The sequence below is a fragment of the Acyrthosiphon pisum genome, chromosome A1, assembly GCF_005508785.2.
Source record: "Acyrthosiphon pisum isolate AL4f chromosome A1, pea_aphid_22Mar2018_4r6ur, whole genome shotgun sequence".
Classification (NCBI taxonomy): Eukaryota; Metazoa; Arthropoda; class Insecta; order Hemiptera; family Aphididae; genus Acyrthosiphon; species Acyrthosiphon pisum.
The window spans coordinates 123,469,052-123,496,674 of record NC_042494.1 but is presented as its reverse complement, the minus strand read 5'-3'; the positions used below and the strand labels follow the sequence as shown (position 1 = coordinate 123,496,674).

The following is a 27,623-nucleotide window of genomic DNA, read 5'->3' as shown; positions in this document are numbered from 1 at the left end:
GTATTTTATCTGCTCGTATTTGCACAAATTATCACACATGAGGGGTTACCGTACACTATCTGTCTAATGAATTATTAGGCAACATTAGCATTGGGTCTTGCGTTCCGATAAAGGCGCATTGTACGCTGGTCATTAGTGCAGTCGATTCGTGCAAGGCCTGTGGGAAACCTGTGAAGGAGTCTCAGGGTCCAACTTAAAAATCTCACTTTTTTGTTTTTGTTTTTTAATATTCAAATTTTTAATTGAAAAAAAAATAAATATTTTACTTCAAAATAGATTATTATACAGATTATGCTAGTTTATTGGAAGAAATAAAATTAAAATATTATTTTTCTCTCTGTGTACACAATATCCGCGAATTATTGTAATTCGTTCAATATTTTTGAAACTATGCGTATTACTAACTTACTGGTCGTGTGTCTGGCACATTTTGCGTATTACACACATGCAAATAATCAGGAATTTGTTCATTTGGCAAGAGGATATTATCACGTATCCAATGGACTTCAGGCATCGTGTCAAAGGTATATAGAAATATTCACCTAACTCAAAATTTGTTGAACTGATTCATTAATTAATTCCGATTGTTAGATGTCACGTTCTATTGCCCTCAATGGTATATCTACTTGTTTTTGATATTTAATTTAATCATAAAAACTCTCGAGGTTATATTAAATTTTTTTTACAAATTATAATGATAATAATAATGATAATAATAATAATATACTATTATTCAGTAAAAATTGCACTTTAAACTTATAGGTAAAGTTTATATTTTAAATAATATAATAATTTTAGTAGATTAGTTATATTTTTCTAAAGTAACATTATTAACATTTTTTCAATCAAATTATTTAGTATTTATTAATTTTAAATGCAATTAATAATAATATTCTTTATGATTATAACAATATACCTATAAGTGACTGGTGTATAGTATAAAATATAAATAAATAATGAAATGAATAAATATGTAAGCAGCCGTATATAATATAATGTACGGCACACACGTATTTCTCCCCTACCAACAAAAAACCTACAAATAAAAAACAAAAATAGCTAATGGCCTAAATTGCCGGGCTTAAACTCAATAAAAATAAAATAAAAATAAAAATATAATGTACATATATTAGTTGAATGTTTAAACAAATGAAATTTAATTCATACATATAGAGATTAACAGATTATAATGTTCACCACTTTGTTAATTTTGAATGATTATAAAATGTCTAGGACTAGTTAACTATTTTATTTAAACTTAAAATTCCAAAATATTAACTTAAAATATTGTTCCTAAATATGAAACAAACATTGGAAATTGTAAATCAAAATAATATATTTATTTGAAATTTAATATTTAAGAAACATAGCATCGGTTTTAACTTAAATCCACCCCGAAAAAAATTCTGATTATAATAACTTGTCCGAAAATATGTGTAAATACCTATAGCGTGTGATTGTATGACAAAAAAAATCATTAACTATAGCTAAATCTACATAATAATATGCTTGTATGCTATGTTATGATTAACTAACTAAAACGATTTAAAATTAACAACGTAAAAGTTTACCAAAAAAATTGCTTTGCTGAAACTCTAACATATAATATTGACAATGTTTTATGATTAGAATAATAATTACCAAGTATTGTCTGCAGTCTTAGTAGAAGCAAATAACAGATGTTAACGAGATAACAAATAAACATAAAACAACATTAAAAACATGATTTTAACATAAACGTGTAGAGAAAAAAACAAATTAACCACAAGGAAAATCGCACAACCGTTGAAAGAATATTATGGACACTGTATTAACTCGTTATTGTATGTACACACCACACACAAATACCTATACTAAAATAACTATTCTATGTACATTTCTGTTCAAATTTAAAAATGTAAAGTGGTCGAGGTTTTGATAAAAAAAAAAAGTGATTACATCAGTTATTTTTTTTTTGATTTTTTTTTAAGCGATTTTTTGAAAACTACTGGAAAATATGACAAATTGTTTTTAAAGTAGATGTGTTAATTTTTTTGCACTTCCCAAATCGTAGTAAAGAAATCTAAACAATTAATATTTAGTCCTATACTGTTAATAATTAATAGAAAATACATAACATAATAATAGACAATAGTAGTTATACAAATATTAACGATTTAAAATAAGTGATATGAATATGTTACTTATAAAAACCTAATCCTGATCTAATAATCTACCTAAGTATAAGATGCGTTATTTTTTTATTACACTACATTACTCCATACGTATTTTACAATACTGACGGGTACCTGCCTGCCTATATGTTTTTAAATATTTATGACTTAAATTAATTTATAACTGACTCGAAATAATAATGAAAAATAACAAGTTTATGACATGGACAACTTGCTATGAGTTAACAAGCTTAAATTTAGTTCTTCGTCACAATTGTATTGATTATTATTTAGCTATCGATTAATATATTATAGGTAGGTACCTATGATTTAAGACAAAAACAAAAAAATTATGAAGACAATTACATAGGTATACCGTTTATATTGAAACTTGAAATCGTTTATTTTATAGTAGGTCCTTCTATCCGACTAAATGTGTCTTAACTAATTTACACACTTATTATCATGATTTTTGAATGATTCATAACATTAAGTTTTAAATTCCAATTTTATAATAGGTACTAAGGTAGGTATTTATTATATACAATAATTATACAATACGCGTAGTTAATAATTATATGGTCATATGGAATGTCAATATTATAAAATTTTCGATAGGGTGTATTATTCGTATCTAGATAACGATTTTATTTGTTAAGTACACATAGTATACATATTCCAATTGGAATTAATAAAAAAATATGTTTAACACTTCATACGTAATACGTCACAATGAAAATATCATCATGCATTAGAGAAAACATGTTTAGCTATATAACTAAGAACTAATATTGAATAAAGTAATTGAGTTGGTTTATCGTTATAGGATTAAAGTCCGTGTAACTGTTATCATTAGAATTAGCATTCTCGATTGACCGAGATTATTGACGATGATTAAGGTTTTAAATGTTTAAATACGTGCTATTTTGCGGTGCAACTGTATATTATGAAAATAACATATAGAAAACTAACTTTAATTAGCATTTGACATGACATAGGTACCTATTGTAAATTTAAAAAAATATATAATAAAATAATAGCATAAAGTTAATTGAATGTATAAAAATCAATAATCAAATAATATACATTAATTATTCTCACCATCCAACAGTAAGAAAATATAAATTGTACAAGCGGAAAAATTTCAAAATAATATTTTAATTCAACAAACTATTATTTAGAGGCTTATTATTATAGTTTAGAACATATAAATAACATACAACTAAAATTGATAAAAAAATTATTTCAAAATCTCCAATAACAAAAATGGGGTAAAGTAGGTGACCGCTCTGCTGTACATCAGTTGTACCTATCGTCATTGAGTAGGTCATTGTAATTGATGAGTTAAATTTGAATCCAATGATAAATCATTGCGAACAAAAAAGATTCTGAAGCCATTGTGCATATTAAAAAATCAGCTATTGGAAAAATAATTTGACTTCCGCTGGCAGAGACGCTCTGTCGACCTATTATCATATTAATATATTGATATTAATTATTATAGTAATATATTTTACTATTTACAGTAAATAGGTAATATCAAAAAACTAATCTAAATGTTTTGAAAATGTCATAGAGTAATTAGTAGGTATGTAAAATATAAGAAATATATCTACATATTATAAGTTTCAAAGCCCCACGAAAAACATTTATGAATTACAACAATATAACTAAAATCGTTATTCTTGTCGTTTAAATATGTCTCCGCCCATAATCTAAAATAAATTACAAATTGACAGTTATAATATTCAAAATTGAAAATAGTCATAGTATTAAAATAAAAATATTAATAATCTAACTGACAATGATGTTGTTTTTAGCCAAATATACTGTGAAAGTGATCTACTGAAGGACGTACAACTAGCTCACATTTTTCCAGATTCGAAAACTTTTGTGGATATGAAACTAAAATACTCAGAATCTGAGATTTTAAAAAACTACCAAGTATTGAAAGACGGTAACAACGGTGTAGTGCCCAAAGAAAAGATAGTTAAATTTGTCGACGAACATTTCATGGACGGTGATGAGTTAGAGGTATGGACCCCTTCCGACTTTAATGAATCTCCTTCGATCGCCAATCGGATTAAAGACAAGAATTACAAACAGTGGGCATTGGGATTAAACCAAGTATGGAAAACCCTAGCGAGGAAAGTTAAGGACGACGTGAGATTACATCCTGACAGATATTCGCTGATATGGGTTCCAAATGGTTTTGCCATACCCGGAGGCCGATTTAGAGAACTTTACTATTGGGACACGTACTGGATTGTTAACGGGATGTTATTGTGTGACATGTCGACAACAGCTAGAGGTGTTATTGACAATATATTATCGTTGGTGCTGCAATTTGGTTTCATGCCGAATGGTGGACGAGTGTACTACCTGAATAGATCACAACCGCCAATGGTGACGTTGATGGTATCAAGCTACTATAAAGCAACCAACGACTTTGAATATGTAAAAAAAGTCATATCTGTAAGTACAATCACTTATAATTTTTGTATAAATGATAATAATAAAATTAAATTGTAATCGCCTGATGTTTAATTACTTTTTTAGATCTTAGATAGTGAATTCGAGTTTTGGACGGAAAACCGAATGGTTACTTTCGAGAAGAACGGCAAATCGTACACAATGGCAAGATACTACGCACCGTCAAGGGGTCCAAGACCAGAGTCTTATAGGTTCGTATAATTTGGTCGACTTATAATTACAATGGCTATAGTATTTATGTTAATGCAGAGAGGACTACGAATCAGCAGAATTTTTGAAAACTGAAAACGAAAAACAAGAATTGTATACCCAAATTAAGTCTGCGGCAGAGACCGGATGGGACTTTTCAAGTAGATGGTTTATAACTGCCAACGGCTCGGATCGTGGTAAGTATTTTCATTATTTTAATACAGAAACATAGAAACACAACACAATATGGTATATTCGACGTTAATGAAATACAGGGATATTGGCTGATATAAAAACGACGTATATAATACCAGTGGATTTGAACTGTATATTGCACAAGAATGCACTGTTGTTGAGTTCGTGGTATAGTAAGATGGGAGATACAACTAAAGCCGAGAAATATCGTGCGATCGCTGAGAAACTCGTCTACAGTATACAAGAAGTATGTTAGATTATATTTTTTTAATAATATCCCGTCACCCGTGTGTTGAATATTGATTTTTGAAAAAAAAACATAACAAAATATATTTATTACCTATAGGTTATGTGGAGACCAGACCTAGGGGCGTGGTTTGACTGGGATATGTTGAATAATAAAAGTCGAGAATATTTTTTCGTTTCCAATATTGTACCTCTATGGACAGAAAGCTACAATATGCCGAAAAAGGCTGTAGCTAGTTCAGTGTTGGGATATCTAAGAGATCATCATATCATCGAAGCCGATTATACTGTGAATTTTAACGGTACGACTTAATAATAGATCTCACAAACAAACTTCTTTAAGAATTTTTAAGATTTTTAAATTCAATTTATTTATGACTATAATACCTGATAACATGCAATATATTATAATATTATATTATCAACACAGTACTATCGTATTGAAACTCAATAAGTGCATAATAAAAAACAATGTTATGTTTTCTATATAGGAACACCTACGTCTTTGTACAATTCATCACAACAGTGGGACTTCCCAAATGCGTGGCCTCCTCTACAAGCTTTCATCATTCAAGGTCTAGACAGGACACAACAGAAACTGGCACAACAGGTGTCATTTAGATTGGCTGAAGTTTGGTTACGCTCAAATTATAAATCATTCGCAGAGAAATCAATGATGTTCGAAAAAGTATATATATACAACATAATTTTATACCATTTAAGTTATAAGCATGTACTTTTAAATTCTAATTTGAAAATTGTTTTGTAGTATGATGTTCTAGCATCGGGAGAAACTGGTGGCGGTGGTGAATATACTCCGCAGACAGGTTTTGGTTGGACAAATGGAGTCGTGTTTGAGTTTTTAAATAGATGGGGCGATACATTATCTAACGGGATAAACGGTAAGATGACATTTCAAAAGCATTAAATATTTTAAATGAAAAACGTTCACCCTCATTCGATACAAATGTTAAATATCTTAAAACAATTCTATAATTAGTGTATAGAATATAATCTATACTATAAAATCTAACTATATAGAATAGCAGGTACCGAAAACTTACAAGTTGAAAATGGTTGAAAATGAACTGGTGTTTGTTAATTGCACTTAGACCTAATAAACGAAAAAAACTATCAATAATTTATTAGTGATTACCTACTAATTATTAATTTGTGTCATATATTCCTCCAAGCATTGCAGACCATTAGTGCTGAAACTTAAAATTGTATTCGATACTGACGATATTTAGTATATTTAGTTACTAGGTACGTCTGGTAAATAAATAACATCCCAACAATTTTTTTGAAAAATTACAAAGGAAAAATGTTTGTAAAACTTTCGAGAGTAAAACAATTCAAATTTTAAAACAATTTTTATTAATTGTGTAAATATTTTGACCAAAATTAAGTTTAGTCTTTATTGATTGGACTGAATCAAAAACAGCATAACATATATATGGTATCCTCGTGGACAACATAGTTTACCTCTAACTTGTACCAAACGTGCTTGAAGTGTCTGAAATATTGACGGAACAATTGAATAAACGTAAATCAGGTTTTGAAAAATGATGTTTTTGTGTTTTTAGGATGTACTACCGGTTATAGATATTTGTGTGATTTCAATAGGATCAGACAACAGTTAATGTTTTGGGTAAATAAAAAATGACATGAAAGAAAAATGGGAATATTTTCGCCTATTAAAACTCACCAATATAAGGCACTCGTTAAATATAGTTGTATTTTATAATTTGCAAATTCTATTTCAGTGACACAGTACTTAAGCACAATAGCACACGAAAATACTATCTCTCACCTAAGCTTTTTTCAATTTACAATAATTAATTACATCAGTTATAACTTATATCATAATATTATGATCAACTTAAAAAAATCACATACATTTAGAACAGTCACAAACAATGTTGTAATGAAATAAACTATATTAACGATGCATAATATATTTTTTTTTTCAGACTTGAGAAGACACGGGTAATCGTCTTATTCGCCTATGCACCGGAAACTGATTATACTTAGGTACCTAATTAAATTTACCATGCGTCAAACGGCTGAAACGCTGATAAATTTTATTCAAAGAAGAAACTCAGTATTAATTAATTATTACATAATAATTTTTATTATCTAAAAAATATTATTTTTAGATAATTTTTATTAAACAAAAGACAACACATACCTAGAATTATTGATTTTTTATACACACAAAAACAATGCAACGCGAAATAACATATGTTTATTGATAAATAATTTGTTAAAATATTGTTTCATTTATATACATTGTATAAGATAGTTTTACACTTGTTTTAATTACTATAAGGAATTGTTGTTGATGTTAATATTATTAAAAAAAGAACAGGCAATTTTTAATAGTTAAAATACTTGTAATTTATATATTATACACTTTTTTGCATGTACAACAGGTATTTGATATGCCTTATTAATTTATTGGAAATATATAAAAAAAATTGAAAAACAAGAAAATGCATTTTTTAATACACGTTATTCATTATTCTAAAGTCTGAATAATAGTGATTAAAATCGAATTAGACCATAGGTCTATAATTTTTACATGTGCACCTGATAAACGTACTTTCTCTAAACTCTCTAGTTTAGAGATTATTTTCTTTGGCGTTTTGGATGAAAAGCTTTATACCTACAGGCTACGACCTGCTGACAAAGTATAGAAGTTTATATCATATAAAAAGTGTAAAAATTAATATTCCAGTCCTTAACTTATTAAGGAATCCACAAATTTGATTTCATTCGCACTTTACGCGATGCGAAAAAGTTATAGATTTTACTGCAGCGATTATGGTTTTTAACTCATTCTATAATAGGTACGTGTGATGAAAACTGAACATTATTTAGAAGCACATTCATTAAATTAAAATTCAGAACACGATCATAATTACTTTCAGATTTAATAATAGTATAATATACAACAGCACACTTCATTTTGTTTCAAATGACTGTAATCTCAACCTCAACCTACAACGTTTAAGGTACCTACAATTCATTGTGTAGTGTTTATTATTTTCTTTAATTATCGCACGCATACTTACGCATATCGTACGTTCCACAAGTTTATCGGTAAAATTATAAATTATTTATAACACAAGCAATAATATTATATTTCACGATATTATTTCTGTGCCTAGTTTTTGAGTAAAACGATCAGTAGGTAGGTATTGGTTTTACCGCTAACTACTACTAACTACTAAAATTAATTTTTTGTTTGAAGTCTCAGTTTAGTTAAATACAACAAAGATGTGATTTCATGACTGTGTTAACAGTTTATAGAACTTAAGAAAACGCTATCAAAATATTGAAAATAGGCACCTGTTTTTAACAAAAACATATTATGCTGGTTATTTGATTGTATTTTAAAAAATAAGAACCCTAAATAATTGTTATCATCATCAAATATTTATTTAAGTATTAGTGTATAAAACTATGAAATAATTTATGCAATCAGTTTAAGCATTTTTTTAAATTTGAAGTTTTTCTCACGGTAATTATGCAGTTTTTATACAAAAGAGTTGTAATTTAATATAATACCAATATGGCAATATATTATATAGGTACGTACCGTTATACTATGATATTCTGTCTTAAATTAAAATATCTACGTTAAAAACTATTGATTAGAAATTGTTTTCCAAATCAAGTTTAACTATGAGTACACCTATTTGACAAAATTTTATATTTTTATGAATATTGACGATTTCCTTCAAAAACTTGTCTGGTTCTGTACCGGGTGACGAATCAGTGTGGTCTCAAATAAATATGTTAAGAGCTTGCTCAGCTCGTTGTGGACATCGGGTAAATGGTTTCCGGTGCAACTAAGTATACTGGGTGATTTTTTTTTATCAAACAACACTTATTATTTAAAGTTTTGATGAGCGGAGTGGAGTGGTATGGGGTTACCCCACGAAATTTTTGTCTACTTATCCACTCATCAAAACTTTGAATATTTATAACTCATAAACTACTTGGCCAAAGTTTGATTTTCATGTATCAAAATACTAAGAAAAATATTTTCCTTTGGAATATAAAATTAAAACCCTATGTTGTCATTCAAAAAAGTAAAAACTTAAAAAATTATAAGGATAAAAAATATTTAAAAATATATTTTTTTAATTAAAACGTTGTTTTATATGCGACTTAAAACTATGTAGGAAAATATTAAAAAAAAAATTTTTTTTTGAAATATTGAGTGTTGTTTGATAAAATAATCACTCGGTACAATTTAATGGTTTATAGTATATGGATGCTGTTAATAATTTAATAATAATATATGAACAATATACCTAATAATATAATTACGATAAGTGAAGAAAAGCACACTCGTCTAAACTAAACGAACACGTTAATTACTGACTTCCCGTTTTCTATAGGTACTATACAAACATCCATCGTAATTTATATCGTCTTGAATTAAAAATATATACATAACCGATAACATAGCAATTTATAGCAGTGCCTAATCAAATACTTACTCAATATAAAAGTTCATATTTTTAAGACGATTAGAAACGTAAACGCAAACGCAAACGCAAACAAATGAATATGTACGAATCTACGAAGCATTATTATTAGTAGGTAGATATAGGAAATCCAATTATTATTTTTGACGCCGATAAAATGATTTATTCGAATAATTATTTCGACACGAATATAAGTGTGCAGGCCAAACATAATTTACATTGTTATTATTTATTTATAAAATCAACAATATAAATATACAATAATAATATTATATTAATATAGGTATATTATGTAACCGGTGACAGTAGGTACCTATAACACAAAAAGTGTTGATCTATACGGACGGACGAACTGACGAATAATATACGACGGACATAATATTATAACTAAACGGTATTCGTATGATTATTATTTATTACTAATTTTAATTTAAGATCTAAGTCCTAACATAAATGACTAATAATGTATGTTATACATTTTTCAATATATTTATTATTTATCAATAATTATAGGTACCTATATAATATACGACTTTCTATTATATTTATTCTTCTCAGTGGTGGTTGGAGAGTGGCTGTCATGTCATCTTATTATGTGATTATAGACACTTATTTACAGGTTGATCCACCAAGTATGCTTAACCCTTTTTTTCTTCAATAATGCTGTAGATATTCAAAATCACATTTTTAAATATTTACTCAAAGACCATATATTCAAATTCTTGAAACTTTTGTACTAATTAAGGAATGTCCTGTAGAGATTTTAACTTCTATTTTTTAAATGAGAACACCCCTTCTTTTCTACTATAAATTATTTAGTAGATATTATATCTGAATATTATGTTGACATATCAAAATCAAAATTTTACTTTTTAAAACTATGAGTACGGAATGTTTAATTTAACTAAAATTTATATTTGATATTATGCATTTTGCTAGATACTAAACTCAATATTCATAACCGTCCCAGGGTCTAACCTAAAGAAAAATAAATGAAAACAAGTCCCTACCAAAAAATGTAGCCTGGGACTTATATTTTTCGGTAGGCACCCGTTTTTCATTTATTCTTCTTTTCGTAATATAATCTAGTTAATAGTTGTAACTAAATAGATATTTTACACGTTTTCGTAGAATGTAATTTTCTTAAGTCTAAGATTGATATAGCAAGCCCATACTCTATATAATATGTTAAAAAAGTGTTATGATCTTTATTTATAATGATAAAATTGTCATAATTTTTTTAGCCACGATGGAAATGTGTATTTAATGTATTCAATATATGTTTAAACATAGGTATTTGACTATACAATTATTTTTATTTTGACACATAAAAGTCTTCTATCAAATAATGTGTGCACCTTGCGAAGACTGGAGGACTGGAACGGTCTATGCATTCAATGCATTACAGCCAACATGCCTCAGGTATAGAATAATAATATTATATTATTAAATTGGTTTAATTTGTTTAAGTAATATGTATTAAATTGGTATTTTAAGTCACCTGCATGTATTCGCGGTCCTTACAAAAAATAGTTATGATATTGCTACTATTAATATTCACATACAAAAATTATATCTAAAATACGCATATTTATGTCCATCGCCTAATCCTAATGAATACAAGTTAAATATTTCCCGCTGACAAGATGTATAAAAAACAATCGATATCGAGTTCAAGTACTTAGTAAACGACTTACATTAATATTGTAAAAGTCGAAATAATATTATCTATTAGTATTATTACGCACCTAGGTACTTTAGGTATATATAAATTAATCGTAGAGTCCGAACATAATAGATAAATAAATCTTAACTACTTTTTGGTTCAACTAAATAGTCACTGGAAATTATTTAGTATTATAGTGTTACCTATAATTAATTATACATTATTAGGTACTCCACGAATCCAGTGTTTGAAAAGAACGCGTTCATAGCATTCACGTTCATATTTAATGAAAGACACGTGAGTGTCACTAATTCCTTATAAATAGTGTGAACGTCATCGAAATTCATATTTTTAGAGAACTTGAACGTTTTATAGGCAGTCCAAATTAAATTAATATTTTTTATCTAACTGTATTGTACACTTGTAACTTACATACAAATTAAAAATTAAAAAATGCGAATGATACTTTAACTTTTTTAAGTATATTTGTTTTTCATAATTTGTTCTAGACTCTATAGCAAACTATGAAAATATAGACTTCAATCCACTGCGAGTCTGTGTGGTGTACTGGTGTCTTAGTTCTGTAGATAGTACCTAATTAATTTTTATGCGTGAATTTGTTCAATTTTTTCTTTGAAAAAATAATGAATGGTGTGAACGCGAACAAGTTTAATTTTTAAGTGAACTTTCTAAATACTGCATGAATTTTATAATAAAACAACAATAATAATAATTATTTTGTATCGTAATTTTAATCTTCCACAGAGTACAAATATTTAGTTGAAGTGTATTATACATGGTGCAATATTAATGTAAATCAAAGAAAGTTTTTTTACGCATTTTACACCAGTAAACAAATAAGAATATTTATACCCACGAATCAAAAAAATGTTTTAGGCAAACATTATTTAAAATTTTAAACAAAATTATATTTGCATTTTGGACTTACAAAAATAAACTAATTATGCTTATATTTTGTTATGCTGAAATATTTTAATAAAATCGAATTATAAATATAAATTATCGAATGACCCAGTAAAAATAAAATAATTTAAGTAGACGTCGTACCGACATGGCGTATTGTCCATGTCCAACACACTTGTAATATAGGCAATATATAGCAAATCTATAGGTATGTGCCGGATTCTTATCACAGTTAATTTATAATAATTATAGTTAATATTAGAGCCAATTTACTTATTATAGAAATATAAAGTTTGTAGAGAAGAATATAAACAGTGTCCGAGCGATTTTTATAGTACTTTTATTTTAAAACAAGTTATATGAATCATTCAAGTATACTCTACGGCTATACTTGTTATACAAGCCCGGATTAAGGGGGGCAAGAGGGGCACGGTCCCGGGGACCATTGATTTTGGGGGCCCATCTTTATTCCCAAAATATATTTTTTTAACGCGTCCAATAGTTTAAGAAAAAATTATTTAGCTCTTGTAAATTAGGTATTTCAGTTAAAAGTATTAATGTATATTATACTAAACTTTAGAGGACCATATTTAATAACCTAGCGAACCAAAGTTGATCATTTGACTGTCAAAATGTTCAGAAAAAAAGCTTTACCAGAATCCATAAAAAAATATAGTGGTTACCATTTGAAAAAATAAAGTCAATTTTATTATTAGTACAATTGCGTGTTTTAAAATGTTGAAAATGTTATAAAAAAATTGCCTGTTAAAAATAAAGAAATGCGCGCATTTTTTTATTTTAACAAAACTCCACATCATCGATCCATAATTGTTAAAAAAAACCGCGTACAATGACATAAGATACACTCTGTATATTTTTTGTATAGTAAAAAGTTATACAATAATATAAAGTCGTTAATAAGTAATGATACAATATTATTTTGAAGTTAAAGTTGAAAGGGGGTCCACTAAGTGTATGGTGTCCCAGGGCCCAATTGATCCAAATCCGGGCTTGTTGTTATAAATTATAACTCATATTAAAATTAAAATATGAAAAAAAACTCTTCGATCGAGTACAGTTTATATTCTCTTCTAAAAATTTGACATAACGTGAATTGTATCTATCTGTAGTTTGTTGTAGTAAGGATCCGATACGTATATTTGCTACCTATATGTTAAGCATCGTGTGTAAGATACTATGACAGTGGCAACACTGCGGATACTGAGGAAAGACGCCATCTTAAATGTTAATAGAAAGTATATCAGAGCTCATAGGTATAGCCTTGTAGGATAGTTAAGAAAATAGTATTGAATATATTTCTAATTTCTATAAACTTAATTGTTATTATTATTAGGTAGGTACTACTACCATATTATATTCATTACTACACAAACAACGCATAAATTCATTGAAAGAAAATTAAAACTATCGTACCTTAAGTTATTATGTTTATAATGGTATTATTATTAGGTAATAAATAATAGGTATTCGATTTTTTTTTAAATGTGTATTTCAATTTTTATTGATATATTAATAATAATTATATCCTATCCCATTTCGACAAAATATTATTTTTTCAATTAATAAATGTAAGCGTGACGCGTAAACACTAGATTTTACATTATAGTACCTACCTAAACTTACGTAAAACAGTGTTTCAATTAAAGTTAAAAGCCATATGTAATGGACCGGATGCACCAGGATTGATCTAGTGATACACCTATGTCTGCACACGCCTATTTATTTATATTATATTATATTCAATATTGGTACTAAATGGTACATAATTATAACAATACCTATATAGGTAGTCAATAAGATATTTATTATTAAATAGAAGTTATATATATTATGTCCTATAAACAGGATATCTAATAATCGTATTATCAGATACGGTTTAGTAGCATGAATGCATAATATATATTATTATGTATAATACAAGTATTCTACTTATATCTATATTTTCGATTTTTTAATTAAAGCAAACTCTACTGTGAAAGTGAATTCATGCATGACGTACAGTTAGCACGAATTTATCCAGATTCGAAAACGTTTGTGGATAAGAAACTGAAATGTACTGAGTCTGAAATTTTAACCGATTATAAAACACTAAAAGACGCTTACAATGGTAACGTGCCTCCACTGACAGAGTTGGTAAAGTTCATTGACGAGCACTTAGAAGACGGTGACGAGTTGGAGGTATGGAATCCTCCCGACTTTAGCGAAAAACCATCGATCGCTAACCGGATCAGAGACCAGAACTACAAACAGTGGGCGTTGGGATTGAACCAGGTGTGGAAAACCTTAGCGAGGAAAGTCAAGGACGACGTGAGAATACATCCCGACCAGTACTCACTGATATGGGTTCCAAACGGATTTTTCATACCCGGAGGCAGATTTAGAGAGCTTTATTATTGGGACACGTACTGGATTGTTAACGGACTTATGCTATGCGACATGAAGGACACAGCTCGTGGTGTTATCGACAATATCATATCGCTGGTGAATCAATTTGGTTTCATGCCGAATGGTGGACGATCATACTATCTAAATAGATCACAACCACCAATGCTCATATTGATGGCATTGAGTTACTATAAAGAAACCAACGACTTTGATTATATAAAAAAAATCCTTCCAGTAAGTTCTGCAAACATTAATAATATCTTTATAAATATACGATTTGTAAACGACAATAACCGTACACCTATATATTATGCACACCAATAATCGACATAGGACTTGGAGAGCGAATTCCATTTTTGGACGGAAAATCGGATGGTGACTTTCGAGAAAGACGGTAAATTGTATAGAATGGCCAGATATAACGCACCATCGAAGGGACCAAGACCAGAGTCATATAGGTTTGTATAAAACAACAGATTGGTGGTGACAAAGATTACTATAAATAAGTACCTATTTATATCGATATAGAGAGGACTACGAAGTTGCTGAAAAGTTTGACACTGAAAATGAGAAAGATGACATGTATACTAGGCTTAAGTCTGGCGCCGAATCTGGATGGGACTATTCGAGTAGATGGTTTATAACTACTGACAAAGATTCTGAACCAGGTCAGCACTCGCATCTAATATAATATGAATATCGAATGTTTGAAATCACTAATATAAAAAATATGATTTAAAAAAAAACACAGATCAACTATCGAATGTACATGTACCAAGTATTGTACCAGTCGAATTAAACAGTATACTAAACCAAAATGCCCGCATACTGAGCACATGGTTTGGCAAGATAGGAAATAAATACAAATCCAATAAATATTGTACCGTCGCACAAGAATTTCTTAATGGCATACAAGAAGTTAGTAACTGTTCTAGCAAAAGTATTTTTCTATGTATATAAATCAATAATTTATTATCTTCACGAAAAACCAAACTTCTACTGCAGGTCATGTGGAGATCAGACAGAGGTGCGTGGTTTGACTGGGATTTAATGAACCATAAACATCGAGAATCTTTTTTTGTATCCAATATCGCGCCTTTGTGGACAGAAAGTTATAACATGCCAAAAAAGTCTGTGGCCAATGATGTATTAAGATATTTAAGGGATGAAGGAATTATCGAACCAGATTTCAGCATAAGTTTTCATGGTAGGTACATAATTGTAACACAATTTAAATTAATACCTACTTATATTATTAGGTTTAGCTAGGTATACCTATATTAAATATTAGGTAGGTAATATTCAATTGTGGTCGTTATATTATTACCTAACGATTGTTTAATTTTTGAAATTTAAATCGAATAGGTATGAGTTTTTTGTACACGCCCGATCACATTGTACAGAAGTTACTAAGTCAGGTAGGCAGGTAATAATTTCATAATTTCTCATTAAAGGTACACCTACGTCTTTGTACAATTCATCACAACAATGGGATTATCCAAATGCTTGGCCTCCTCTGCAAACGTATATTATTCAAGGGCTGGATAGGACAGAACATAGCTGCGCACAACAAGTGGCCGCGAAAATGGCCGAGGTCTGGTTGAGCACTAATTATAAAGGATTTTCAGAAAAATCGACGATGTATGAAAAAGTAAGAATTACTCGCAAAACATTATTGTTATCTACGTACCTAATCTGTTAAATAATTATAATAGTATAATGTTTTTGAAAATATGTTGTGATGTCAAAATGTATTGTTTTAATAGTACCACGTTGAACTTCCGGGAGAAACTGGTGGCGGTGGTGAATATATTCCACAGACTGGTTTCGGTTGGTCAAATGGTGTCGTGTTAGAGTTCTTAAACCAATGGTGTTCCGTCAAAACTGACACAGATGGTAAAATAAATTACTTAAAACTAGGGGGACTCTATCCCATGTTAGCCAAACCCAGAAGTAGAAAATTTCTAATAGTTTTCTAAAGCGTCAGAAATTATTTTAACTCGTTTTGAGTTATTTATAGAAATTTCAATTTTCAAATTTTTAGATTTTAATTTTATAAATGTCAAAAAGTTTGAAAATGTAGTTCAAATTTATAATAGCAATTGAGAAATATTTAAGACCCATAGGCATAAAATCTCGAACATTTTCAAATTATTTTATAGTGACAAAATTAGTGTTAAATGTTTATAGCTAAGGATTGAAAATAGTACCTTCTATAAACAGACTGAATTATAATTCAAGTTTTTTTTTTAATCTTTAGAGCCCTCGAATAATGATGGTGGAAGCAGATCCATTTTGAAGAGCAGTTTTAAACGTTTCTGTAAATTTTTGGATACTAAAAATTGATATTTCCAAAAACTTATAATAATAATAATAAAAAAGAATCACAAACATAATATCCACATTTTTAAACGTTATGAAGAAAAATACGTCTACACTCTTTTTATTTTTAATTTTAGCAATTGATTTCATAAATCATAATTATAATATTTTAAGGGGATTACAATAGCGGTATGTGTGTTATTTCAACCAATATGTAACAATCATTTGTCAATCATACCCATAGTCGTTGGGCGTTTGGTCCAAATAATATTATTTTAAATTTGGAGGCTGATATGAATTTTTATCATGTCTGCTTGAGTGTATCCGATCCGCGTTCGAGTCACTTTTTAAAATTTCGCTATCCAACTCTTATAAATTTGGATTGAATATTTATGAGATTTTAAATGATTATTCAAAATTGAAATTAAAAATCCAAAATGTGGCCTGATCGATCAAGTGGACTTAATATGTTATTAACGAGTTCAAATCAGTTTCCAGAAGTTTTATACTATTTGGAAATTTATTATAACAGTAAGATTGACAAATACTACATGCCTTCATTCATTGCCGTTCAAGAATGTGACGCCGCGATGGTGACTTAGTTCCGTTTCACACACGTCATTAATCATTACTACACACACATTGAGACCAGCATGCACATGTTTAGAATACACATGTTACACAATATACATGTTTCCTATATCGAACTCCTTAAAAATGTCCAGTTAACAATCCATTGACGCATTTCAATCGTCAAACCATATTCACATAATGTCAAGGATAGGCCACCAAAAGTACACTACGAGGGTAAAGACAATAAATTAGTACTATAAACTATACAGACAGTAATGACTAATGAGAATAATTTATTTAACTAATAATTTATAATGAGTGTTTCCGTGTTTATTTGTATTAAATCTGTCAAAATGTCCTATTATATTATAAAATCATAATTAAAAAAAAATTTCAGATGTATCATAATTAATAATTATTAATTTCATTATTATTTCATCACTCTTGTCTATTGCATATAAAATATTATAATATTTACAAATAACTTTCAACTATATTCCCATGATCTATTGGTTGTAAAGAAAAAATTATCAACTTTAATCAGTGTTTTTTAAACATTTTTGATTGATCATCAATATTAAATAATAATTTATTAAAACCGTAAATATAATGTATTATACTTCATTGGTAGTAATAAAATAAGAAAGTAAAAATAACAGTTAATACTCACTTATCCTATTTAAGGAATTTTTTAGGTTTTACAACATTAGACACATTTGACAGAGTGCCAGACAAAAACACCAAATATTGGTTTTCCAGTATTTTCCTTTAAAAATTAAAAAACAAACTTTATTTTCTAAAATATTTTATTATCAACATTTTTTGAGGGACATATTGTTGAGCATATATTGAAAAATTTTTAATATCATATTATTCATATTCAAAATTTTCAATTTATTCAGAATAAAGTATAAAAATCAGAAAACTGTAGTAAGTACAAATTTTGTTTCTCCATATTGATGTATGGAAACTGTAAAAATGTATAAGGAATGTTCCTTTTTATGAGCAAATTTATTACTTTTTGCCAAAATGTTATTGTAATTGTTTATGTGTACCTAACTTAAATATTATAAAAACAATTAATAATTCTTCAATGGTAAGCAATTTGAAATCCTTCAAAATAACAACCTTAAAACAATGATAATATAACTAAAAATTTTAAATACACGATTCTTTAGCATTATGTAAAAGTTTCTTGAAATTTTTTTCAGTATCATCAAGACAAAGATCAGACGGCCTTCTACCATTTACCATAGGTGAACTCTAAATAGAAAAAACAATCAATCATTTTTAATAACTGTGAAAACTTAAAAACGTTAAAATATTTACCGGTCTCGAAAACACCATATCATTTTCAACTGTCGATGACCTGGAAATGGTATGACTTGATGGTGAATCACTTAACTCTGCAATATCATCGTTATTGTGCTCTTAAAAAAATAATGGAAAATTTAGTTAAAATATGATTTGTAATTAATAAGTATTGGAGTCTTTGGGATCACAGCAATTGAGTGTATTAACAGAAAGGACAACAAGGTTACATTTTTAAAAATAAAAAAATATATAATATGTATGTTATAAATATAGATATTAGATACTAAAAAGATTTATAAGTAAAATAAAATAATAGCGCATATTATGCTAATAAAATATTCATTATTATTTATTTATCATGTATTTTTCATTATAGTCACTAATCAGTAAATTCCAGTAACATATTATGTATTTATGATAAAAAGCAAAAGAATTAAAATCTTCAAAAATGTACTTAAATTTTAGTTATTTTCCAATTATGTATTCTAATTAACACAATTAACCGGTGTAGTGATTCCAACAGACAATTTTTTTTCTGTGTAGAGTGAGCTCAATAGGCAAAAAAGTCATTTTACGGCAAGTTTTATAAGCAACAAATTTAATGCTATATTTGTTATTATACATTTATTAGCAATGCATTCTAAACATAGTATTTTTTTTTTCAGAGGCTTTTAAAATATTAAAACATTTTAATTATTTACTGCTGTCTTTATCATTGATTGCAAAATGTAATATGTCACTATATTTTTAATTACAATTTACATACATGTAAAATTAAAATTAATTGCCATCAATACTAAATGATACACCAAACAGTAACCATGTTCATCTCCCTGATCACCCATAATATTTTTTAATAATCCATTTACAGTAAATTCTCGAATATCCGTGGTCTTCCGTGAAACTATTTACAATACTAAAAATAGTGTTTATACTTTATGTACAATTTATTATGTATTTTTGTGAAAAAATAAATGTTAATTTTATGTATATTAAATTAATATTTAAATAAAAATAAAACATGTACTAAGGTATTTAATTTTCTTTAAATTCTGTGGTTGCCAATTGCCGTACCACCCTATTCCGTGGATAATCAAAAGTTTACTATATTATTTAAATTCTGATTTTTGATATTTCTTAATATATTAAAAGATACAATTTGAAACAGATGTTAATATAATTTAATGAGTGTAGTATACTGATCTGATACCAACTTTTAATGTTCAAATAAGAACCGCTGTTTTTGCTTTTAATAGCTAAGCAGGTATTTTTTTTGAAACATAGATACATCTAAATTTAAATGAGAGTTTCTAAGATATTAAACTGTATTATACCATTGGTTAAATATTCCCGCATAATGGTTTTACATAAATAAAAATGTAATCATTAGATTTATTAGAAAAAGAAGTTTATATCACTCAATAGTTATTAAATAACCTTAAATATCATAAAACAACTCAATTTAAAAAATCCAAAAACCAGAATTAGAATAAATGCATGAATAAAAGAAAAATAGGGGTGGGCATACTTAATGAATCATAAACAACTTAATGTATAATAGATTACAAACAATATACAATTTTTATTTTCATTAGTGTTTAATAGAAACCATTAATGAAAATCATGTTTTAGTTAGTTTTTAAATTACCTATATTATCAACTATTTGTCCAACCGAATGGCTATTTGATATGTGTGCATGTAACCGTGTGGCCCAATGGTCAGAATTATTGAGAATCATATCTCGTCGTTGGTAAAACAACATGTATGCTGATGTCGTTACCAGAGAAGTATCAGGTATTGGAGTAACTTTAGTATCATCAAAACTGTACCATTGTTTATCATATGGATTTTTGCAAAACGCTAGAAAAATAAAAGTTATGTATTATTTATACTGTTATAATTTAACCATAATCAATGTATATTAACCAGTATAATGTCCACTATGAGGATCTGATCCGTGATGATTGCATACAGCATAAAGATCATATAGGTTACGATCCTGTATAGAAGATAACCGACGAGAAGCTAGAGGCTTCAGTGGTACCCTAACATCCCGACCTATAGCTAAATGTGGGGTCATGTCAAAACTAAACAAAGGGAAATCTACAAGTACTGAAAGTTTTGTTGGTTGCCTGAAAATAAACATAATTATACTAAGCAAATATACCTACAAATAATGAAATGTAATAATTCATTATTATTTTAATATTTTATATTATCATCAAGTACCTGTTATTGTGCTGTCGTGATGACGGTAGTGAAAGAGATTGTCTAAATCGTTTTAGATGAACAACCAAAATATCAGGTAAAGTCCATAAGCCAAGCTTTTTCACAACTTCTTGTTTAAGATTACATTGTGGACAATGCCATGCATTTTCTGGACCTAATACCTCTTCTTTTGTATACAGCTAAAATGTTGAAAGCAAATATTATAATGTTACATAAAACTTGATACAAATAATTAATTAACTAATAAATCTTATAATGCTTGAATATAATTTAAAATTTTCAATTTTTTTTAATATGCCTGTAATTTATTTTATAAAATACTATTAAATATAAAATAAATTATGATAATTTGTTGTTATGACTATTCAAGTTCAAAACAAAATAAATGTACAACTTACATCAAAACACTGTTCAAGCGTAATGGATGTCCCCTTTTCAGAATTTAATTTTAGCTGTTTTACACTGGCATGCTCTTCAACTTGATCACAATGATCAGCAATCGTTCTAAAAATATTATAAATAATGTTTATTAGTAGCCTCTTCTCCGAATAATTATACTTGTTTGTATACTTACGCTTCCTTAGCATGGAGATTCCACTCAAGAATTAATTTTACATGAGGTTGATCCCCAGACATAGCTAATGCTTGATCAATTGGATCAGTAAAAAGAGGTAATTCAACTGTTGGATCTAAATATTGAGGTAAATCACTTGCATCAGCTAATCGTATACCAAATAATGGTATTTCTTGATCAGTTGTTAATATATCATCATGTAACATCACTGCCATTTCTTTCAATAAAAGTTTTTGAAGGTCCTTATAGGATGTTTCACGACATATTTGCATGGTATAAGCACTTCCAAATCTGATATACAGAAACAAAAATACTTATACAATGAATATACATAGCAATGAGTAAGACAAACAACCTTGAACATTGATCTTCAACAACAAGAATATTAACCCAACACAGTAATAAGTAAGGTCCACTCTCGTTACTGCAATCATTCAATTTTGGGAGTTCTAAACAGTATAAGGGATCTGATTCTTTTATCATAGATGCTGGCATAGAATCTGAAAAATATAATTTAAATTCATGTTTATGATACTAAATAAATATTTATTGAAATAAAGAATAATTACCACAAAATGTTCGATTAAAACCGATATCAGTTATTTCAGTAATTAACATATGCTCTTGAAATATACCAGTATAAGACCATAGTAACTCTCGAAATTCAGCTATACTACTATCAACTGGAAGAGACAATCCAAGTTTAACCTGTATGACAAATAATTTTATCAATTACAATAATGTGAATTTTTGTTAATAGAAAATATATATTATTATTTATCTTCATTTAGTGTGCACATGATGATGAGTGATAACTGATAACTAAGAGAATATTATCCATTTTAAACTTGAAAATATTTCTTAATGTTGAAACTTTCTCGGACTTTTTTTTTTAAAGTGTGAAATCCCTTACAGCAATAAATCAATTTATTTAATAATGAGTATTTATAAATAAACAAAAATGTACAGAAATAATAACCTGTATTTTATTTTGATATGAATAATAGTGATAAATATTTTAAAATAAAATGTTTATTTAGATAAAAGAAGATACCTAAGTGAATATTTATAAAAAAATAAATAAAATAAAAATAGTATAATTTTAAACATCTTTATAAACTTTAAAAAGTAAGAATTATAAAAATAATAATAAGCCACTACTAAATAAGTAGATTTTAACTTACATCTCTTGGTTGCTGGGAAGTATAAATAACAGTAATAAAAACGGGCATTGAATAACATTGTGGTACTGGTATTGATATACACAAAAATGGATCGAATGTATTGGATTGACGCATGCAGCGCGGACATGTAAGTGAAGATTTAAATTGGGCTTGAAATACATCATGTATAAAGGACTCATTGCAACGTATATGATTAGCAAGTGTCTCAGCTGCTACTTGCTCATCAGGCCTCCCAAATGTGTTCTGAGAAAATTAATAATGATAAGTAATATAATAGATAAAAACAATTATTAATTAAGCATCTTACTCTAATTGTTTTATATTTTTTTTTTGTAGCTATGTTTAAATCTTCATGAACCTTATCCAAAAGCCATAATAAGAATTCTTGTGCGTCATGCTGATTATTTCCTCGATATTGGGTACCATATTTGTCTACAATTGTTTTAAATTGATTTGACATGTCTGGGTCATATTTGCATAGCCATATAGATTTCAATAATAATGCCAGCTGTTCAGTCATCTCTCCGCGTGTACCATATTTTTTTGAGTTCAACTTATTTCTTCGAGTAAGGTCCATTTTGTATTGATCCATAACAAAATATCTACAGTAAAATAAAAATCACAATATTACATTTTTTTTCTTTGGTAATTTAAAACCAATTCATTAAATTTTAAATAATTTCATTAGGTACCAACATAATAAAATAAAATTTTCATAATAATTAAATTGAATGCTCAAAGATAAGATAAGATGTTCATCAATATGATAATTATTTAAGAACTTAAGCATGTATTATATGCGTGAAAAATTAAATTTCTGGTCATTACACCGATAACAAACAATCATAAGAATGATTTTACACTATAAAAATGCCAGACGATAACAAGTGTGTCCACCATGCTACGTTCAGAGTAGACGTCAAGATTTTTTCCAAGACTAATCTAATTTTTAGCAGTGCTGAATTAAATTTGAATATCATAGCTGTGGGTATTTTTAGAAAGCATTGTAAAGTATAAAATATGGTCAGGTGGGGCAAGTAGAGGACTAAAAAATTTCAGTAATGCAACAAGGAATTATCAAAGATTAGAATAGTTATTGCTAGAATTAATAAAAAGGTAAACATTGTGAACTACATGTAAATAATATATGCTCAATGAAGGAAATCATTACCTAATAGGTAATAGGTACCCACCCATATCTAACTATCCCACTTTAAAAGTGTAAATAGGCCCAATAAAATTTCAAATTTTTTTTAAATATTTATCAAGTACCTATCAGAGTATTAATTGTATAAGATAGTATAAGTTTTACAATGCATAAACATGTTCAAAGTAGTTATTTCTGCACTTTCTGTTAATAGCATTTACATGACTTCTATGATAAATTATTATTAGTTGTCATACAAAAAACTATGTAATAACTAGACTTGTCCGCAGTTATATTCAAACATAAGTGTACAGCAGGTACTTATAGGTACTATTTTTATAATATTAAATACAAAGTGGAATTTTAGAAATGTTTCTAAACATGTTACTTTGATACTAACTAATTCTTCTAGTCTATAAAATAATATTATAAATTTAGAACTTTAGCAATATCAACCTATTATTTTTTAATGGCTTATTGAAATAAGTAAACCACTATACTGTATCATACCATTGTTTTATTTTAATTTGTAATAAGACATTTAGCAATTGTGTGGCGTGTGCACACGTGTGTAACAAAGTAGGTATGTACACATTGTTCCTAATAGGTAATAGCATTGACTTCGAGATTGACTTTATGGTGAATCAAAGCTAAGATAGTCAGATTGGAAATGGACAAATCTAATTTATTTGGATTAAAAAAATGATTTAAATTTTCAACACAATATCTCATGTACACTAAGAATAATATACTATTGTAAACATAATATATTATATAATATACACGAACCTACATACTGAATTTAGTGTATTAAAATATCTATAAGGTACTTTCAAATAGGCACCAAAAACATTGACATAGAATATATTGAGTATTGGTAAATACATCAATACATGGGCAGGTACCTACTTTTTATAAATTTGATTTTTTTGAAAAATAGCTAGGTGTTTAAAAAATTGGTAAAATAACAAATTCTTTATAAAAATATGTTTAAGTTACTAAGTAATGACAACATTACTTTTCAAATGTGAATAGGTAACATATTAAGTAACGGAATTATTTTTGAAATCAATGCAATTATTAAATAAGGTTGACTTCATATTACCTAATTACCTATTGAAATATGTTTATTTTATAGATTTAACCATTTATTTATTTTATACATAACTTTTGTTTATGCTATATTTATAACTTAGTACCTAAATGTAGAAAACCCTGTTAAAATTTTAATTTAGATAATAAATACATTTCAAATATATGTAATTACCTGGCTAGAACATCTGTATGACTTAAGCACTGTAATACAGCATTTATGAAACATGTATTTCCTTGGTTACGTAGACCAACCACACCCGGAACTTTGTCACCGCTTAAAATTTTTGGAGTTTGGTAGTTGTTATCGTTGTAGATGTCTGTTGACGAGCGTGAGACATAAGCATCATACTTGGAACATAGATTGCTCTTGTCTTGTTGTAAACCGAGGTATGACATTTTCTGCAACATTTTCCCAAGTACCTTGTTCCATGATGACGGTTTTCTCAGCATCGACAACTTTAGTCTGGCATCCTCTACATCGCCAGACTTCACATGTTTGTTGCGTATCAGGTCACGCTTAAGTGAGAAAGATCGTTTTAGTTTGGAAGTTGGTGGGTTAGTGTCTTCATTGCGAGTCATGTTGTGCAGCGCTTCAGCTGAAGTGCGTTTCTTCAGCAACGATATTTCGTCCATTTCGAAACGTCACTGACAGATATTGGTAACATTAGAACAGTATGTATTACTGTGTAAATGATTAAAAAAATAATAATAAAACAATAAAACAAAACAAAACAAATGGGAAGAGTTGTAGTTGAACACACAAAATAAGAGTTTTACAAGTAATTTTAATATTATGTACACGATTTGGCAAGCTACGTAGCTTCAAGCAGTCTTGAAACGTCTGATGGACGGCGACACATCCGAACCGATCGAACGGCGCGTCGATTAATCGAAAATTCACAATACTTCAAACACTTTAAAGTCTACAATATCAAAATACAAAATAATAATAATTTGTAGGTGCCTACAAACCATGTTAAATTATGTATTATTATTATTGTATATCGTTATTCGTTTCACGGGATAAATTTATCAGCTCGTTATCGAAAACCTTCGGACATTACAGTGTTACCGCATAACCGACGTAGAATGATGATTATTATAATATTATGTACTACAATCATGGGATGGTTTGAATTAATTATCTATATAGCATGTACGGTGTCTTTGCCGTGTACTATCTTCAATATGATTCTATGCTTTAATCGCAATATTAAATTGTTATATTTGTACCTATTGTATAATATTATATTATAAGGGAACAAATATTTCCATAGATATTATGAGAGTCCGAGCTGATCCTTTTTTTTTAGTACAAAAACATATTTCACAGGAAACACTATCTAGTATTCTATTATATTCAAATAGTCAGATTTCGATCATTTGTATTTTATTTTAAATTTAAAGACTTTAAACAAGTCGAAATAGACTACGGGTTAAAATCTTTATTTTTAGAAGTATTAAAAAACCTCTCATCGTTACACATACCTATTTTGTTATTTTTCTGGCGTTAGGTATTTAAAGTTATAAAAAATCATAATCCAAGCTACGTAAACAATGTTCTCTTATTCCTTTACAAATAAAAAAAATCCAACTATTTTACGAGGCGTTTTTGTCTTTACTGTTAAGTGTTAAGTAATTTTAGATTTTAGCATTTTCTGTAGATGCATAATAACATTTTTTTTTTGAGCAAGATATTTATATAGACATTTGATATTTTCAATTTTTTTTTGTTTTTGTTTCTTTAAATGTAGATTATAAATTATTCCACTCGGTCAGAAACTTTGAAAATTGAATACAAGGTTCATTATAAGTAGTGCCCGGAAGTTTATGCACTAAAAACTACGGAAATATGTATGCACTTATGCGGTTAAAAATCTTGATATATGCGCTTAAATATGCTTAAATATTTTTTAAATTCTGAGTGGAACGATGAATGTATTGATTTTACAATGATGTGTGTTTTTTTTTTTTTAATTTAATTTTAAATTTTTTAATTTTTGTGTCTGTGTACACGATAAGTAGTCGAAATAATGCTTCTAATTTCAACTTCAGTATCTTGTTCGATTGGAAAGTGAATATCGTTGGTGCATTAGGGAGGTCAAAATTTAAAATTCCCAGTAATTTTCAAAAGCGCCGTGAAAAACAAAAGAAAAATTAAGGAAAAACGGGAATTTTTACGCAAAATCGATTTTTCACAAAATTGAATTTGGTTTTTAGTGTAACTTTAAAACAAATGACCGTAGATACATGAAATTTTCAATGGTTGTTTATATTTCCATTTTCTATACACGATAACATTTTCAAAATATTTTGATTTATTTTGAACTGTTTAGAGACATTTTCATTTTCCATTTTTTTTTAGTTTTTTTTCTAAAAATATCAATAAAATTTTATTTGTGGATAAAAA

The 27,623-nt window shown here is 28.0% G+C and overlaps 3 protein-coding genes across 5 annotated transcripts; 2 read left to right on the top strand and 1 right to left on the bottom strand.

The window, feature by feature from the left end:
• The first annotated feature begins 390 nt into the window (after positions 1-390).
• On the top strand, positions 391-7,772 carry LOC100161043 (trehalase). Of its 2 annotated transcripts, XM_003245847.4 has the most exons (10): positions 391-524; positions 3,974-4,628; positions 4,713-4,837; positions 4,896-5,032; positions 5,111-5,277; positions 5,377-5,578; positions 5,768-5,964; positions 6,046-6,178; positions 6,863-6,927; positions 7,250-7,767. In XM_003245847.4, the coding sequence occupies exons 1-10, from the start codon at positions 391-393 to the stop codon at positions 7,253-7,255; spliced, it is 1,821 nt and encodes a 606-aa protein (XP_003245895.1). In that variant the 3' UTR covers positions 7,256-7,767. The 2 variants fall into 2 exon arrangements, with proteins under 2 accessions (XP_003245895.1, XP_001950264.1); XM_001950229.4 differs by lacking the exon at positions 6,863-6,927 and having other exon boundaries at positions 7,250-7,772.
• A 2,061-nt stretch (positions 7,773-9,833) lies between these two features.
• Positions 9,834-17,170, top strand: LOC100158990 (trehalase-like). Of its 2 annotated transcripts, XM_029488214.1 has the most exons (11): positions 9,834-9,893; positions 10,062-10,172; positions 11,072-11,200; positions 14,351-15,008; positions 15,108-15,232; positions 15,303-15,442; positions 15,526-15,692; positions 15,780-15,981; positions 16,229-16,425; positions 16,541-16,670; positions 17,035-17,170. In XM_029488214.1, the coding sequence occupies exons 3-11, from the start codon at positions 11,127-11,129 to the stop codon at positions 17,118-17,120; spliced, it is 1,779 nt and encodes a 592-aa protein (XP_029344074.1). In that variant the 5' UTR covers positions 9,834-9,893; positions 10,062-10,172; positions 11,072-11,126; the 3' UTR covers positions 17,121-17,170. The 2 variants fall into 2 exon arrangements, with proteins under 2 accessions (XP_029344074.1, XP_001952111.2); XM_001952076.5 differs by lacking the exon at positions 9,834-9,893 and having other exon boundaries at positions 10,031-10,172.
• A 1,260-nt stretch (positions 17,171-18,430) lies between these two features.
• On the bottom strand, positions 18,431-26,212 carry LOC100167887 (ubiquitin carboxyl-terminal hydrolase 43). The gene is made up of 12 exons (XM_001952089.4): positions 25,386-26,212; positions 23,279-23,573; positions 22,972-23,214; positions 22,357-22,495; positions 22,143-22,287; positions 21,788-22,078; positions 21,612-21,717; positions 21,214-21,392; positions 20,911-21,116; positions 20,632-20,844; positions 18,999-19,099; positions 18,431-18,932 (listed from the first exon to the last, which is right to left on the bottom strand). Exons 1-12 carry the CDS (start codon positions 25,844-25,846, stop codon positions 18,828-18,830), a joined length of 2,484 nt encoding a protein of 827 aa, XP_001952124.2. The 5' UTR covers positions 25,847-26,212; the 3' UTR covers positions 18,431-18,827.
• Positions 26,213-27,623: the final 1,411 nt, after the last annotated feature.

What these genes read in the sequence shown, in the direction of transcription:
- LOC100161043 (XM_003245847.4), top strand. Translation starts at nt 391, where the DNA reads ATGCGTATTACTAACTTACTGGTCGTGTGTCTGGCACATTTTGCGTAT. An exon ending in CTTCAGGCATCGTGTCAAAG is followed by an intron (nt 525 to 3,973) that starts GTATATAGAAAT and finishes TGTTGTTTTTAG; the next exon opens with CCAAATATACTGTGAAAGTG. An exon ending in ATTATCTAACGGGATAAACG is followed by an intron (nt 6,179 to 6,862) that starts GTAAGATGACAT and finishes TTGTGTTTTTAG; the next exon opens with GATGTACTACCGGTTATAGA.
- LOC100158990 (XM_029488214.1), top strand. Translation starts at nt 11,127, where the DNA reads ATGTGTGCACCTTGCGAAGACTGGAGGACTGGAACGGTCTATGCATTC. An exon ending in TTACAGCCAACATGCCTCAG is followed by an intron (nt 11,201 to 14,350) that starts GTATAGAATAAT and finishes TTTTAATTAAAG; the next exon opens with CAAACTCTACTGTGAAAGTG. An exon ending in TGACAAAGATTCTGAACCAG is followed by an intron (nt 15,443 to 15,525) that starts GTCAGCACTCGC and finishes AAAAAAACACAG; the next exon opens with ATCAACTATCGAATGTACAT.
- LOC100167887 (XM_001952089.4), bottom strand. Translation starts at nt 25,846, where the DNA reads ATGGACGAAATATCGTTGCTGAAGAAACGCACTTCAGCTGAAGCGCTG. An exon ending in GTTGAAGATCAATGTTCAAG is followed by an intron (nt 22,079 to 22,142) that starts GTTGTTTGTCTT and finishes TCTGTATATCAG; the next exon opens with ATTTGGAAGTGCTTATACCA. An exon ending in CGCTTGAACAGTGTTTTGAT is followed by an intron (nt 21,393 to 21,611) that starts GTAAGTTGTACA and finishes TCAACATTTTAG; the next exon opens with CTGTATACAAAAGAAGAGGT.